The sequence below is a fragment of the Salvelinus alpinus genome, chromosome 29, assembly GCF_045679555.1.
Source record: "Salvelinus alpinus chromosome 29, SLU_Salpinus.1, whole genome shotgun sequence".
NCBI classification, from domain to species: domain Eukaryota; kingdom Metazoa; phylum Chordata; class Actinopteri; order Salmoniformes; family Salmonidae; genus Salvelinus; species Salvelinus alpinus.
In genome coordinates, this window is record NC_092114.1 from 27,723,084 (window position 1) to 27,739,671 (window position 16,588).

Consider the following 16,588-nt stretch of genomic DNA (forward strand, 5'->3'; position numbering starts at 1 on the left):
CACATGCGTACACACACACACACACACACACACACACACACACACACACACACACACACACACACACACACACACACACACACACACACACACACACACACACACACACACACACACACACACACACACACACACACACACACACACACACACACACACACACACATAGAGAGGATGAAAACACGGACAGACAGTAACGTGAACAGAATAATGTGCCCACTCAAGTAGAGGACAAGTAGAGATCATAGAGAACGTTCTGTTCTCTTCTGATATCACTTGAACCAGACCTGATAACACTTCAGACTGGAGCTAGCTAATGGAATCTGAGACAATGGAGAAAGATACTGTGTTTTCATATGAAACTGGAGCACAACAGAAGCCAAGAGATAACACAGAAAATGTATGTAGCACTAAGTAACAGTTGACTTCTTAAGGAAGAACCTTCCACTCTGAAAAAGGTGAAAACGTTTCAAAATAGTAAGTCAATGTTTAATAAATGTGTAGTATTGCTCGGTAAAGAGACCCTAACATTGGAAACTGTTTGCTGTGCCTCAGTTAACCACTATTCATTCAATGTACCGAAACTACTCCAGGGGAAGGGGGAAGGGGAAGAAAAAAACTAAGATCTTGGACATTGAGTCTCACAACTCTAGTTTGGTCATGATGACATGAAAAACAGCAAAGATCTTGGATAGAGAAGAGATAAATAGATAAATGTTTGTGTATCATGTGAGTGAATACAAACAAAACCAGGTCCATTCGTCAGTTTCAATAAGCCGTAACTTTTATTGCACATTCCTGTTTGGTCTTGCAACGACCTTTCACCTTTTGAACTGTTGACCTCGGTCTGACACTTCCGTCGGGAGTAGGGTGAAGTTGCTCATAGAAACTGATCTAGGAACAGATTTGCACATTCCACTCTAATGGTTAAGGTTAGGGTTTAGGCAGGGTAAGCTGATCCTAGATCTGTGCCTAAGGGCAACTTCTACCCAAGCAGTAACGCAGTCCGGAACCAGAGAAAGAAGGATGGACATCGGTGATATCACAGAGGAGAGTAGGAAATACATGTGAGAGCCAAGAGTTGACTGATCCTTCAGTTCCATTGAGCTCCATAGAGTTCTGCTCCTTGTGACAGATTACTTCCTGGAGAATGTTGAGGCTTTATGACATCATTATCTAGTCCTTCTTAATCTGGTTCCTTGAAAGTCTCCCACAAAATATACACCTGAACACCCTTCTGACACAGATACACATCATCATTCTTAGTTCGGATTTATTTTTCTCTTTTTCTGTGACAATACCTGCGACATGCTTCAAAATCTTCATTTTGGCAAACCACAAATAAATTAAAACACAAACATTCAGAGACCACAACGTGACAGTATTTTTTAGGGTAGTCGGAAAGAAAAATATACATACAGAAAACAGAAATCAAGAGAACAAGAGAAGAGAAGCATTTTACTGTTCGCTTTTTACCCCGACTTCATTTTTTTCGTTGCTTTTCTTGAAAAAAAGATAGCTAGCTACCAATCACTTACCACATGCAGATATAATACAACAGAATCGATTCACTCAGTTAGTGTCTGCAAACTACCGATCTAAACTATATCACAAAATGATACTTTTTAAACCAGCAAACACCCAATTTGGAGATATTTCATCTTCTATTAATTGTTCACTTTACAGATTTCTCCTCTCATCGTAACGCCCAGTGAAACACCCACAGCCAACCCTGACTTCACTGCCCACAAAGAAGAGAGAAGACCATCATCAGCATTGACTTATGCCTCATCCCAAATGGCACCCTATTCCCTACATAGGGCTCTGGTCAAAAGTAATGCACTAGATGGGTAATACAGTAGGGTACCATTTTGAAACCTACCCTTTCCCATGATTAGATACCAGATGGCGATTTCTGTAACTTTCCCAAGGGAGCATCACAGACACAACAACCCCTCTCACACACATGATCATCCCCCCTGATGATGAACATACTGTATAACATGCTGTATGAACATTGCCTTACACACAATGTAAAGCAAAAGATTATATGTGCGGAGCTCCGGGAAGTGAGAATGACAGAATGTCAGAGCAGAGTTGTATGTGTGTGTGTGTGTGTGTGTGTGTGTGTTTGTGTGTGTGTGTGTGTGTAATTGTTATGAAACACACACACACAAGCTTCTCTTCAGCCATTTTGGATTCCAGCTGACATTTTGAGAAGCCGGCGGGAAACATCAAAGCTTGCCACGCACCCTTCTCTCTTCCTCTTCCTCCCATGTTCCCTCTCTTCCTCCCTCTAATCCAGACATCAATCAGGAGCTCACTGAGACACGCTCATCTCTCAGAGGACACTCGTTTATTATTCCACCACTCCATCCTCACCAGGGCTCTGCTTTGTCCATCCTCATTTAGGGGTATCGTGTGTGTGTGCGTGCCCATGTATGAATATCAGCGCTAAATGTTGAGGAGTGTGTGTGTGATGTGCCAATTCAAAATAGCCACTCTGAAGTGTGTGGTGTACAATCCCATGGGGAACTAGTAGAGATGATAATTTCCTCTGGTCAGGACATCATCATCATCACCATTGTAACAACATCTCCATACAGTAATAATGTACTAATACCATTACTGGCATACTGACGGTAAAGAGATCAGCATAGTACAGTTACCATCACACAGGAACACAATGAAAAGCCATGTTGAGACACACACATGCATGAAAGCACACACACCCTTCATGTGCCTGGTTATTAGCTCGACCATCTGGTATCTAAATCATGGGAATTATAGCTGCTGGTCTTCTCCTACACATGATAATATGACGAGAGAGAGAGAGGGGGGGGAGAGAGAGAGAGAGAGAGGGGGGGGGGAGCTAGAAAGATTAGAGAGAGAGAGGAAAGAGAGAGTGGAGAGAGAGAGTTCTGTAGTTCTGCCATTCTCTTCATCGTACAGAGTCTCTGGGTATAAAACAAGTAATGTTTTTTCTCCATTAGAAATCAATAACCATGTACGCAACACAGTGAGGTCTAAATTTAGCCACAAAGAGGGAGAGAATGAGAGTGAGGAGAACGAACGATAGAAAGAGAGATAGAGAACACAGCTCTGCATACATTACAATCTTCATGTTGCATTGAACTGTGAAAAACAGCACAGTCAAAAGGAAAAGAAAGGAACAGAGAGAAAAATAAGAGAAAAAGAGATAAATAAGAGATAAATAAGAGATAAAGAAGAGATAAAGAAGGGGTGAATGCGTGAGTTGCCGTCCTGCACAGCCAGTCTATTAAACATCAACAGGCTGGTTTGTATGTAAATGATCAAGCAGGCAGAGGGGATGGAAAGTTTGACTACAGTTCAGTGCAGTGCGGTGTCAGCTTGGAGAGAAGGATGAGAGGAGGAGAGTAGTGGAGGGAAGGTGAGCAGGGAGGGTGGGGTAAAGGTTGGAGAGGAGAATACATCGCCCTCTTTGCAGTAGTCTTTCACAGTCTTTACCCGCAGATCCACACACAGTTTGTCTGAATGTCCCTCAGTGTGTGTGGGTGTGTGTGTGTGCGTGTCGGAAACCCAATCCATGGCCCGCTGTGACACACACTCCACTGACACACCCTCCACTGACAGACACACCTCACTCTGAACCCTCTACTCAGCCGAAGGGAGAGAAAGAGAAAGTGAAGGAGGGAGGGAACGGGAACGAAGGACAGAGGAGTGCAGCGCTGGAGGGATGTGGAGAAATGACGACTTGATGATGGCAATGATCGGCAAAGTGAAGAAGTAGACCTCGATGACAAGCGTTCGTTTGTTCATTTTTCTGAAGAGTTTCAGTGAGGTGATTGAAACAACAAAAACTAAAAACAAAACAACTGGAGCGTTGGAGCTGTAGGGTCGAGAAGGAGGAGGAGTTGAATTAGCGTGGTGTGTCGTGGTTAGCATGGCTAGCTAGCGTCATGGCCAACCTCTTTCCTTAGCCGTCAGACACAGGGGGGGAAACCCAGCCGTACTTCTCGTGGGTCTTCACCAGACTCTTAAAGGTGGCCTCCGCCTCTTTGCGGCTAAACGCCTTCTTGGACTTCCCTGCTTTCCTGCAGATACGCCCCTACAGAGAGAGAAAGGGAGAGAGAGCGAGAGAGAGAGAGAGCGAGAGAGGGAGAGACATAATTAGTACAGTATTTACATATATCATTGCCTCAACCAATCACTGATACTATAGAGAAAGAGAGATAGATAATGAGTACATTACATCTGCATTCAACAACTCAAGTATTTTCACCCCAACCACCATCTTCCATCTTGCTAATAAAAAAGCAACAACTGTATTTTCCTGGCACACAAAGGCTAATAATATATGTGGGAGAGAAGAAAAAGAAAAGAGAGTGTAGGCGGTGCATGTGACACTAAAGCTCATTGATCTCTTAGCAACAGTGGCTCAGTCTTCTCTAAAGAGCATTGTGTGGGTGGGAGAACAAAATAACACAACAAAAAGTCCCTGACTTTATCTTAAAAATGTGAATATTTAGCCTCAGTGGCACAATAAGGGGCGTACTAAAGCTAATATAAGATGCACGGCTGATTCTGCCTTTGGAGGCATCGTGTGTTGTCTTAAATTACATCATCTAATTTATGATTCACCTCTGGAGCATAACGTATCGGAGAGTCAACTCACACACCCACGTACACACATGCATGGAGAAAGAGAGAGAGAGAGAGAGAGAGAGAGGTGCTGAGGAAACACAGGCCAGAATGGCTCCTTGCCACCACAATGGTAAATCAGTTTCCATTGGTCACACTCAAACCACATTAAAAAGTAATGTATTAAACGAGCGGCTCCTGTGTCTAGACGTCATTTTGGGTCATAGGGATCAAGAAATCTCATTAAGGCTCTGGTGAAAAGTAGTGCACGATGCTGACTCTGTCTGCATCTGAAATGGCACCCTATTCTTTATATTGTGCATTACCTTAGGATGTCATTTCTGGCCAGAAGTGTTGCACTACATGTAGAACTTGAGATTGTTTCAGATACAGCCATTTTTGTGTCAAATTAAGGGCTTGTGTGTCTGGTCGGCCATTTTGTGTGTTGAGGATGCTGGGGATGAGTAGGATGAGGTCGTAATGCTGAGTGGTCAGGTGATTAGCAACACAGTTTCCATGTCTGACTGAGCTGGTTAATGAGACTAAGTGACTCAGACAGATTAGAACAGGAACATAATAAGAACAGGAGGATCATCAGCTCAGGACTAAGGCTGTGTCTCAAAAGTTAGAGTGGTAGGCCCACTATAGGGAGTATCTCAAATGCATGCTCCTCGCGTCCTCTCTCCTCTCTCTTCGCCTCTTTCTCAAAACCCATTGGAGGAGAAGGTCAGAGGGGAGGGACCTCTGGCTTTCTCATCCAATGTTTTTGAGAGGAGAGAGGACGCAATGAGTATGCAATTGAGATTCTCCCATAGACTATTGATATGCTCACTCAAGACACTGTGTCAGCAGTAATGGCCACCCTTTCTCTCAAAACGACTACAATGACTCGAAAAGTGAAAGAAATGTTTGGTATTTTACCAGGCAGAGGAATCCAGAAAATAATTCTGTCTTCGAGACAGACACAACCTTCTTATGAATTAATCATTGAGTTCCTGAAACCTAGGACCCATTCCTGAGCGGTGAAAGGTCAACTGCTTGCCTACCTAATCGTTAGCTTGGTATAATCCTGTCCATGTCTGAATAATATTATATTATGTGCCAGTTGCCGCTGTTACAACCACGGATTTATATATACATAGATGACTGGCAGGGAGACTGGCCAGTGGATTAACACACACCCATTATTAGACCAATTACAATACACACACACATACACACACGTATGCACAGCAGAAACTTTAAAATCGCATCAATTATGACCAATTAACCAATTAAATTTGAACCAATTTCCTGAATTGTCTTGCACTGATTGAATTAAACTGGATATCACAGCCATTTAAGAGCTAGGCCTTATTTCCCCTAATCCACCTTGCCTGGAAGAGAGCAATGTAGAGACTGACTACCATGTGGTTTACATTACATCAATCAACAATATCACTCCATCGGTCAGCACACTCCATTAACGTGCGACGATTATTTTCGTCCCTCTAGCCACCACAGCGGTTATTTCCTTCCACTTAGCTGTGTGACGATTATTTCCGTCCCCTGTCTGACCTGTGCACTGGGTATTTCTTTCCCCCTTGCCAGGGTGCCTATGTTTGCCAGGGGACAGGCTGCAGTGGTGGTGTGTGTGGACAGACTAGGGACTGAAATAACTCATTCCTGCCTTAGGGCATGTCCGGGCAGACTGACGCTTAACGAGACCGAAATAACAGCGAGAGAGATAGAGAGAGAGAGAGGGGAGCAGGAAAGAGATGACGAGAGAGAGAGGAGAGAGAGAACACAGAGAGAGAGAGAGAATGGGAGTGTGAGAGAGAGACGGAGAGAGAGAGAGAGACAGAGAGGTCGAAAGAGAGCAAGCACTCATGAGCTCAGTGAGGTAAAAGTGCAGCCTTTCTACAAGCTCTTTGATTTGAGAATTAAAAAGAGGAAATTGAGCTTTAATTAACTCTCTAGTGTTAGGAGGGAGGAGAGGGGAGGGAGAGAGTCAGAGAGAGGACAGGTGTGTGTGTGTGTGCGTGCAGACGTGCGGACGTCTTGGTGAGGTTGTATTTACATCCAGAGTGTGTTGAGGCTGTACACCGCAGTAGTCTGTCATTGTTTATCTAGTTCACTTAAGCCTTCCCTCCCTCGCTTGCTCACGTCCAGTGGGACACACACTTGTCCGTTGTGTGAAGTGAAGTGGTTGATGGGTAATCTTGTGAATGGAGATCAGTCAATGGGCCAGGCGGCGCTCCGCTCAGTGCCCCAGTGCATCTTGGGAAGAGGATTTGAACTTGGGATGATTGCATAACACCTGGCTACATGTGCCAGAGAACAGGATCAAGATGAATAAACATGCTATGGGACTGGAGAGGTGGACATATTATCAACACAACAACATATCACTGAAGACTTGTTGTTGACTGTGGAGATTAATGTGCAATATGCAAACAGATATACTGGAATTGCAATATGACGTGGTGTGATGTCAACACATCATGTCTGATTGTGTGTAGCTTGTGCAACATGCAAATATACAGTACCAGTCAAAAGTTTGCACACCTACTCATTCAAGGGTCTTTCTTTATTTTTACTATTTTCTAAATTGTATAATAATAGTGAAAACGTCACAACTATGAAATAACACATATGGAATCATGCAGTAACCAAGAAAGTATTAAATAAATCTAAAAGTATTTTTTATTTGCGATTCCTCAAAGTAGCCACCCTTTGCCTTGATGACAGCTTTGCACACTCTTGGCATCCGCTCAACCAGCTTCACGAGGTAGTCACCAGGAATGCATTTCAATTAACAATTGTTAAAAGTTAATTTGTAGAATTTCTTTCCTTCTTAATGCGTTTGAGCCAATCAGTTGTGTTTTGACAAAGTAGGGGTGGAATACAGAAGATAGCCCTATTTGGTAAAAGACCAAGTCCATATTATGGCAAGAACAGCTCAAATAAGCAAAGAGAAACGACAGTCCATCATTACTTTAAGACAAGAAGGTCAGTCAATGTGGAACATTTCAAGAACTTTGAAAGTTTCTTCAAGTGCAGTCGCAAAAACCATCAAGCGCAATGATGAAAATGTTCATTAGAGTTACCTTCCTCAGAAATTGAGGCCCAAATAAATGCTTCACAGAGTTCAAGTAACAGACACATCTTAACATCAACTGTTCAGAGAAGAATGTGTAAATCAGACCTTCATGGTCGAATTGCTGCAAAGAAACCACTACTAAAGGACACCAATAAGAAGAGACTTTCTTGAGCCAAGAAACACAAGCAATGGACATTAGACTGGTGGAAATCTGTCCTTTGATCTGATGAGTCCAAATTTGAGATTTTTTGTTCCAACCGCCGTGTCTTTGTGAGATGCAGAGTAGGTGAACGGATGATCTCCGCATGTGTGGTTTCCACCGTGCAGCATGGAGGAGGAGGTGTGATGTTGTGGGGGTGCTTTGCTTGTGACACTGTCAGTGATTTATTTAGAATTCAAGGCACATTTAACCAGCATGGCTACCACAGCATTCTGCATTGATACGCCATCCCATCTGGTTTGCGCTTAGTGAGACTATCATTTGTTTTTCAACAGGACAATGACCCAACACACCTCCAGGAGAGTGATGGAGTGCTGCATCAGATAACCTGGCCTCCACAATCACCCAACCTCAACCCAATTGAGATGGTTTAGGATGAGTTGGACCGCAGAGTGAAGGAAAAGCAACCAACAAGTGTTCAGCATATGTAGGAACCCCTTCAAGACTGTTCGAAAACCATTCCAGGTGAAGCTGGTTGAGAGAATGCCAAGAGTGTGCAAAGCTGTCATGAAGGCAAAGTGTTGCTATTTCGAGAAAAAAAATTGAAAATATTAAATCTATTTTGATGTGTTTAACACTTTTTTGGTTACCACATGATTCCATATGTATTATTTCATAATGTTGATGTATTCACTTTATTCTACAATGTAGATAATAGTAAAAATAAAGAAAAATCCTTGAATGAGTAGGTCTGTCCAAACTTTTGACTGGTACTGTATTTATAAAGGGTTTGTAATAGGTTTATAAGTAGTTTATACCTATTATAGTTAATTTTCTATAGTTGCGCAACATACAAATAAATGTATAGAGGGTATGTGTTTATAAACTGTTTATAGACTTTTACTAATCTCTTCCTGACAAAAGATGAAGTGTAGAAAGGTAAAACATTTCAGAGTAAATTTGGTCTTAATTCAATAATGGTCCTCTCTGGATGTGGTTATGTTCATGGTCATGACCACTGACCCAAATAGCTGTGATAACATGTACGATAACACTGATAATCAGACAAGGCCAAACCGCTCCTAAAGACCATGCAGTACTTGAATTGGAGTGGTGCACCTCACATGTTCTACTGCTTGAGTACCACTTATAGAATAATCACTTGAAGATATTAACTCTGGTACTGTAAAATTAAAGAACCAGCACTTTTTTCATACAACTTCAATCTAGTCTAGTACACAGCAATGGGGAAACCATAGGAATCTATTGTCTTTCTATTCAGTAATTCTATCATCCTCCCATGCAGGAGATGGTTATTATTGGATGTGATTATTTCTATCTCAAGCAGAACCACCACAGGGAACCACAGAGTAGCAGCACTAGTAGCATTCAAGTAGGAATTACGGTGTTAGTTTCACATTTGGTATGTGGCAAACCAATCACATGGGAAATCAGGATACACATACAAACGCACAACCAAAGACGCATGTGCGCGCACACACTTGCATAATTTATCAATATTGTTTTCATTAGCAAACTGGAGGAGGAAGACACTGGGATGTAATTAGTGTACACTGACTGCAGAGCTGCTCTCGCTCTCTTTCTCACTCTCTCTCACACGCTCTCTCACCCTTTTTATATCACCCCCCATCAGAGTGTAATCACAGATAAGATGGAAAAAACGAACTGCTAATCAAGATGCATGTGTGTGTGTGTGTGTGTGTGTGTGTGTGTGTGTGTGTGTGTGTGTGTGTGTGTGTGTGTGTGTGTGTGTGTGTGTGTGTGTGTGTGTGTGTGTGTGTGTGTGTGTGTGTGGGCTACTGTGTTTGTGCATGTGATTGATTGATCAGCATTTAACTGCATTGTGAAAGCAAAGATTTCCCCCTTGAATCTGAATAATGATCACCAATTCCCCAGGAGAGCATTTACAGTAGCAGCCATGTTAGTTGAGTCTCCTTCACAGGCCTCAGGCCTCAGGCAGTGGGCCTGCTGCTCACAATGCATCATTAGGGTCAAATATATTAAGTAAAATTAAATATTTGAGATGATGTGACCAACACCAATCTAGATTATTGATGTCTTTGCTATGGATCTCTTTGGGTGTTCTTCCTTACATTGCCCATACATTTACGATTGTGACCACATCATATGTGTCAATGTAACTGAATAATTTGAAATGATATGTACTACACTGAGTGTACAAAACAATAAGAACACTGGCTCTTTCCATGACATAGACTGACCAGGTGAATCCAGGTGAAAGCTATGATCCCTTCTTGATATCACTTGTAAATCCACTTCAATCAGTGTAGATTAAGGGGAGGGGACCGGTTAAAGATTTTTTTGTTTGTTGATGAGACATGGATTGTGTATATGTGCCATTCAGAGGGTGGTAGTAGGTGTCAGGTGCACAGTTTTAAGTATGTCAAGAACGGCAATGCTGCTGGGTTTTTCACGCTCAACCGTTTCCTGTGTGTATAAAGAATGGTCCACCACCCAAAGGACATCCAGCCAACTTGACACAACTGTGGGATGCATTGGAGTCAACATGGGCCAGCATCCCTGTAGAATGCTTTCGACACCTTGTAGAATACATGCCCTGACGAATTGAGGCTGTTCTGAGGGCAAAGGGGGTGCAACTCAATATTAGGAAGGTGTTCTTAATGTTTTGTACACACAGAGTAAGGGATAAATGCCGATGTTCTGTACATTACCTTGTAAATAATAGACAACGCAGTTAATTTTTCCAAGGTAATGTACAGAACGGAGGCGTTTATCCCGCTTATACCACAGTTGCCCAAGAAAACAATACTAAAGCACACATACAGTATATGTCACGATCGTCGTAACTTTGAGGAAGAGTGGACCAAGGCGCAGCGTGATAATGATACATCTTCTTTAATGAAGACAAACAAAACACTTACAAACGAACAAAAAAAACAACAAATGATCGTGAAGCTAAACAAACTACGTGCACACATGCAACATAGACATAGACAATTACCCACAACAGCCTAATGCCTATGGCTGCCTTAAATATGGCTCCCAATCAGAGACAATGATAGACAGCTGTCTCTGATTGAGAACCATTCAGGCAACCATAGACATACCTAGACACCTACACTAAACACAACCCCATAACCTCTACAAAACCCCCTATACAATACAACCACCCAAGACGAGACAAATACACACAAACATCCCCCCTGTCACACCCTGACCTAACCAAAATATTACAGAAAACAAAGATAACTAAGGCCAGGCCGTGACAGTATACCTGTAAAAATAACATGTTTTCGGGTATATTTTCATTTTGATAATGAATTCATACTTTCTCCTCTTTCCACTTTGTTCTATCACCAGTTGTTAATTATTTTTGTTATTTCTCTATGTACGTCGTTCGTTTTTTATGTTCCGTTGCCAGCCAACGGTTGCTTGCTAACTAGCCAACTCCGCTAACACAGTTACGTCAACCTGAGCCAGAATAACAGCTAAGTAGCAGCATTCGCGTTTGTTTAAGCTGTTTTGTAGCGACATCTATTTGGATACATCTGACCATAACAATGCCTGGTTTTGAACATTTGCTACCTCGTCAGGACACTGTTCATTACAGTAGTCAAGGAGATCGCATTGCAAATGAAACACTTAGCAGAAGCTAGCTAAAGTAGAAGCTAGCTAAAGTGAAATAGTTTGTTGCTAGCAAATCTGCCAATATAACAACCAAATTCAACAGTATCAGTTGCTGAAAACAGCTGGTTAAACTAGAAACATGTAGGACGATTTGACAGCATAGCACCACATGCAACATGACTGCAACATTATTGAAGGACCAGAGAAATTAATGTTTATCACGTTACGTCGTCAGAAGAGGCTGCCAGTGTTGCCAACAATTTTTCAAGGAAAGTAGCTGTTGGTTGCTGCATTTGTCGCTAGTTGACGCCAATTTATGCTGTCCCTCAGTCTCTCATGTTTTCTATTTATGTCACGACTTCCACCGAAGTTGACTCATCTCCTTGTTCGGGCGGCGTTCGGCGGTCGACGTCACCGGCCTTCTAGCCATCGCCACTCCATTTTTCATTTATTTTGTCTTGTTCCCCGCACACCTGGTTTACATTCCCTAATCACATTGTGTATATATATTCCTCTGTTCCCCCCATGTCATTGTGTGGTATTGTTTTTCTAAGTCTTATCGTCTCCTCCCTTTGCCCGGTCTCCCTACGGCCCTACAGACTGCGGAGGCCTTGTTTACACACATCTTCCGGCACTACGGGGTGCCTGAGGATATAGTGTCTGATCGGGGTCCCCAGTTCACGTCGAGGGTCTGGAACGCATTCATGGAAAGTCTGGGGGTCTCGGTCAGCCTTACCTCAGGTTTTCACCCCGAGAGTAACGGGCAGGTGGAGAGAGTAAACCAGGATGTGGGTAGGTTTCTATTGCCAGGACCGGCCGGGGGAGTGGGCAGCGTTCGTGCCCTGGGCAGAGATGGCCCAGAACTTGCTCCGCCACTCCTCCATTAACCTCACCCCCTTCCAGTGTGTATTGGGGTATCAGCCAGTTCTGGCTCCTTGGCATCAGAGTCAGACTGAGGCTCCTGCGGTGGACGACTGGTTCCGGCGCGCGGAGGAAACATGGGACACCGCCCATGTCCACCTTCAGCGCGCCGTGCTGCGCCAGAAAGTGGGCACAGACCGTCACCGCAGTGAGGCCCCGGTGTTCGCACCGGGGGACCGGGTCTGGCTCTCGACCCGAAACCTGCCCCTCCGCCTGCCCTGCCGGGAGCTGGGCCCGCGGTTTGTGGGGCCATTCAAAGTCCTGAGGAGAGTGAACGAGGTGTGTTACAGGTTACAGCTTCCTGATTACCGTATTAACCCCTCGTTCCATGTGTCTCTCCTCAGGCCGGTGGTGGTTGGTCCGCTCCAGGAGTCTGAGGTGCGGGAGGTTCCTCCGCCCCCTCTGGACATCGAAGGGGCCCCGGCATACTCCGTGCGTTCCATTCTGGATTCGAGGCGTCGGGCGAGGGGCCTTCAGTACCTCGTGGAGTGGGAGGGGTACGGTCCGGAGGAGAGGTGCTGGGTTCCGGCTGCGGACATGTTGGACCCTGAACTGCTGCGGGAGTTCCACCGTCTCCGGCAAATCGCCCTGCGCCTCGCCCTCCGGGTCGTCCCCGAGGCCGGTGTCGGCGCGCTGCTGGAGCCGCACGTCAAGGGGGGGTACTGTCACGACTTCCACCGAAGTCGGCTCCTCTCCTTGTAGCCATCGCCGCTCCATTTTTCATTTTTCATTTGTTTTGTCTTGTTCCCTGCACACCTGGTTTACATTCCCTAATCACATTGTGTATATATATTCCTCTGTTCCCCCCATGTCCTTGTGTTACGTGTTTTATGTGACACGCCAGGCTGGTTTTCCATGTTCCGTGTTTATTTTCATGAAGTATGTTTATTTGGTAAACTATAGCTTTTGTGACTGTTTTCGCGCTTTGCACTTTTGCCATTTTTGCTGGAGGTTTTTGATGCAGCTGCGTCCGTTTGCAGTTTACTCCTGCAATAATAAAGTGTGCGCCTGTTCACAACTCTCTGCTCTCCTGCACCTGACTTCGCTACCAGTACGCACACCCGTGACAATTTATTTAATTTAACTAAGTAAGTCAGTTAAAAACAAATGATTATTTACAATGACGGCCTACCCCGGCCAAACACTAACCCGGACGACGCTGGGCCAATTGTGCGCCGCCCTATGGGACTCCCAATCACGGCCGGTTGACATTTTTACATAAGTTCCTCTTGTCATGCACAAACATGCACCTGTTAAGAAAGTACCCGTGAGAACTGTTAGAGCTCCCTGGATCGATGATGAATTAAAAAAATGGTATGGTTCAAAGACATGACGCAACAAAGGTGGCTAGCAAGTCAGGCTGCTTAGCTGATTGGTTGACCTAATGTCAATTGAGAAATGTTATGACTAAAATGAACCACAAAAAATTATAATTTATATTACCAAACAAGATAAATTACGAAGTTAAACTCCCATGCTCACCTATTCCATATCTCGCCATTTATCAAATGATATGGAGTGACCTTGTCATTCTATGTTAGACATTTATTTTCCTCACTAACGATGAGGATTTCTGGAGGTGATAAAGGATGATGCATTCCGATGAGGAGGTAGGAGGATGAATATGAATCTCACACAGAGTAGAGAACATTCAGAGCACAGCTGCGAAATGGCGGCTGTAATGTCACAGCTAAAGATTAATCACATCTAAAATGTGTAGATAGATTTCTGCTTCTCTCTCCTTCGCTCTCTCTCTCTGAGATGGGGGAGAGAAATAGGTCTCCCAATATGAGATCTGTATCACAATAAAACCCCATTCCGATTCAACACAGTTTGGCAGATATGAACAGGGGTAAGCTACTACATTGACAGCTTTTACGCAGTAAACGGTTACACTAAACATTGCGCATGGCGCATGAGTGTCAAGTGTCAACATTCAACACCAAGACTTTACCGTCCACTGCGTCTCGTGTTTCAAAACAACACGCACAAGGGACTGGGGGATAGAGACCCATGCATTAATAAAACAAATAGATCCTCACCTGTCCTTTTACGAGACTTGCGGCAAATTGCCTCATCACGGCTTCCACTGTGTAGGCGCTGGACCATCCGCGGGGGGTTAACAGCTCCATACATATCGCTCCGCCATCCAGCACGTACCCGTTTTCCAACCGGGGGGTGAGCACCCGCATGAAAGGCGGGGAGAAGGGGAAATTGTCGGGGAAAGAGACATTCAGCAGTATGAACTCGGTGTTCGTTTCTTTCATGTCCTGCCACAGCGCCGAGTCTTTGTCTACCTGGTGGAGCTTGACGTTCCAGTCAAATAGGTTGTCGTCGACCAGCTCGACAGTTATAAAGTTGTCTCCCAACCGCCGGATCTCCTGGAGTTCCTTCATGAGTCTTCTCGTCCGGACTTGGGTGCAGTGCTGCCGGTGAGGGGCTAGTGGTGGTATCGAGGCACTGGTCGCTGATTTCCCAACCCCGATCCCACCTCCTCCTCCTCCGCCTCCCATCTGCTGTTTCTCCTTGGTGTCCTTGCCCTGTTGCTTATCCTTTACGGACGGTTTGTCCTTGCTGCTGTGCTGGTCCAGCTTCTTCGCTTTGATCTCGGGGGTGCTGAGGAGGTTGTTGGTCTCGTTGGTGGTCTGACAGTGCTGCTTGGTATTCTTGGTGTTCCCCTTGGTCCCCTTTAGCGAGCCCTGGTGATGCTTGGGGTCCTCTGTGTCCCGGTCGTGAAGACGAATCAGACCGATTTTACGCAGTAGAGTGGCCATTATGTCTCCGCCGAGCGCAGGGCGATCGAGATTCACGATTCTCCCTTTATAGCCAACCACTGATGTTAGACCGTGAAACCGTAAAAAAAAACTTAGCGCCGCAATCCCTCAGCTATACTGCAGCCTCTGGACAGACGCTTGCATGTAGCCTAGTCCTTCTTCAGTGCATCATTCTGACGAGGTCCGACTGAAAAAACACACACGCCATTAATAAACCGATGAACTGCTGTCTATTCGATTTACAGTTTAATGAATCTGCCACTGAAGATAAAATAATCCTATTCAATAGTAGCGTAGTGGACTGACTGTGTTGTGGCAATTGACTGCATTCCTAGTGGCGATCAATGGCTGCTGAATATCTATGCTATTATCCAATAAACTACATAGGGTACAGAATAGATAGCCGCTTTGAAATATGCATTTACACTGTTATTACTCTTATAAACGGTTATAATTCACACATAGCACACCACCTCTATTTTAATATACACATCGATTTACCATTTATAATTCCGTTCGAAAAAATGAAACCCCAATGTTCTCGTGTAACCTATGCGACGAAAAGGCGAGTCTTCAGCTGCACTGACATCAGCTATTACAGTGGAGAGAGAGGGATATTAAACGGTTACCATCCAACAAAGCGAGCTAAAGCCTTTGATTTAACTGCAGCTGCCGCGACACTGTCTCTAATGTTACTGAGGACGAACCAACCCCGCTAATCCTTGGCGAGGAATCACACAATCCTCGTTAGCTCGCTGCGCTCACACACACACAAATAGCAGCGGAAAGGGATGACCGGCCAGACGTGGGTTGGCTTCCGCTGCTCTACCTGGTTTGAATGGTTAATGATGTGGAGAGAGGGGGCTAGATGTGGACGAAAGAGGAGAGAGTGAAAGTGGGCTGGGCTTTTCAGCCAATGTCATCCTATCATAGCCGATACGTAATAGCTTTTCCCACTCCCGTAATAGAGGCCTATATGCCTCAGGGCTGGGGCCAATTCCATTTAAATTCCAGTCAATTCAGAAAGCAGGGTGATGTCAGCATTAGTGGGACATCAGGTGTAGTGGTACATTTTCGTTAGATTGTACTGAACTATGGTAATTTTGCAACCCATGCACAACAAAAGCTTTTTGGTTTTTCCTGAGTGTGTTCTGTGTATGAACAAATAGTTGTGGGTTAGTGTGACGTCATTGTAGTGTGTGTGGTCAGGTTTCCTAGATGGGTTGACCCATTAAAACTCATGAAACAACGCCATACATACAGTGGCTTGCGAAAGTATTCACCCTGCTTGGCATTTTTCCTATTTTGTTGCCTTACAACCTGGAATTAAAATTGATTTTTGATTTACACAACACTTTGAAGATGCAAAATATTTTTTATTGTGAAACAAACAAGAAA

General features: G+C 44.3%; 1 protein-coding gene across 2 annotated transcripts; it reads right to left on the minus strand.

Moving 5' to 3' along the window:
* Positions 1 to 766: 766 nt before the first annotated feature.
* LOC139559427 (ubiquitin-conjugating enzyme E2Q-like protein 1) lies at positions 767 to 16,588 on the minus strand. Of its 2 annotated transcripts, XM_071375453.1 has the most exons (3): positions 15,692 to 16,045; positions 14,459 to 15,377; positions 767 to 4,090 (listed from the first exon to the last, which is right to left on the minus strand). In XM_071375453.1, the coding sequence occupies exons 2-3, from the start codon at positions 15,188 to 15,190 to the stop codon at positions 3,959 to 3,961; spliced, it is 864 nt and encodes a 287-aa protein (XP_071231554.1). In that variant the 5' UTR covers positions 15,191 to 15,377; positions 15,692 to 16,045; the 3' UTR covers positions 767 to 3,958. The 2 variants fall into 2 exon arrangements, with proteins under 2 accessions (XP_071231554.1, XP_071231553.1); XM_071375452.1 differs by having other exon boundaries at positions 14,459 to 16,588.

Excerpts from the sequence above, each read along its gene's own strand:
- LOC139559427 (XM_071375452.1), bottom strand. The coding sequence starts at position 15,190 with ATGGCCACTCTACTGCGTAAAATCGGTCTGATTCGTCTTCACGACCGG. Across the intron at positions 4,091-14,458 it reads CAAGTCTCGTAAAAGGACAG|GGGCGTATCTGCAGGAAAGC; the intron begins GTGAGGATCTAT and ends CTCTCTCTGTAG.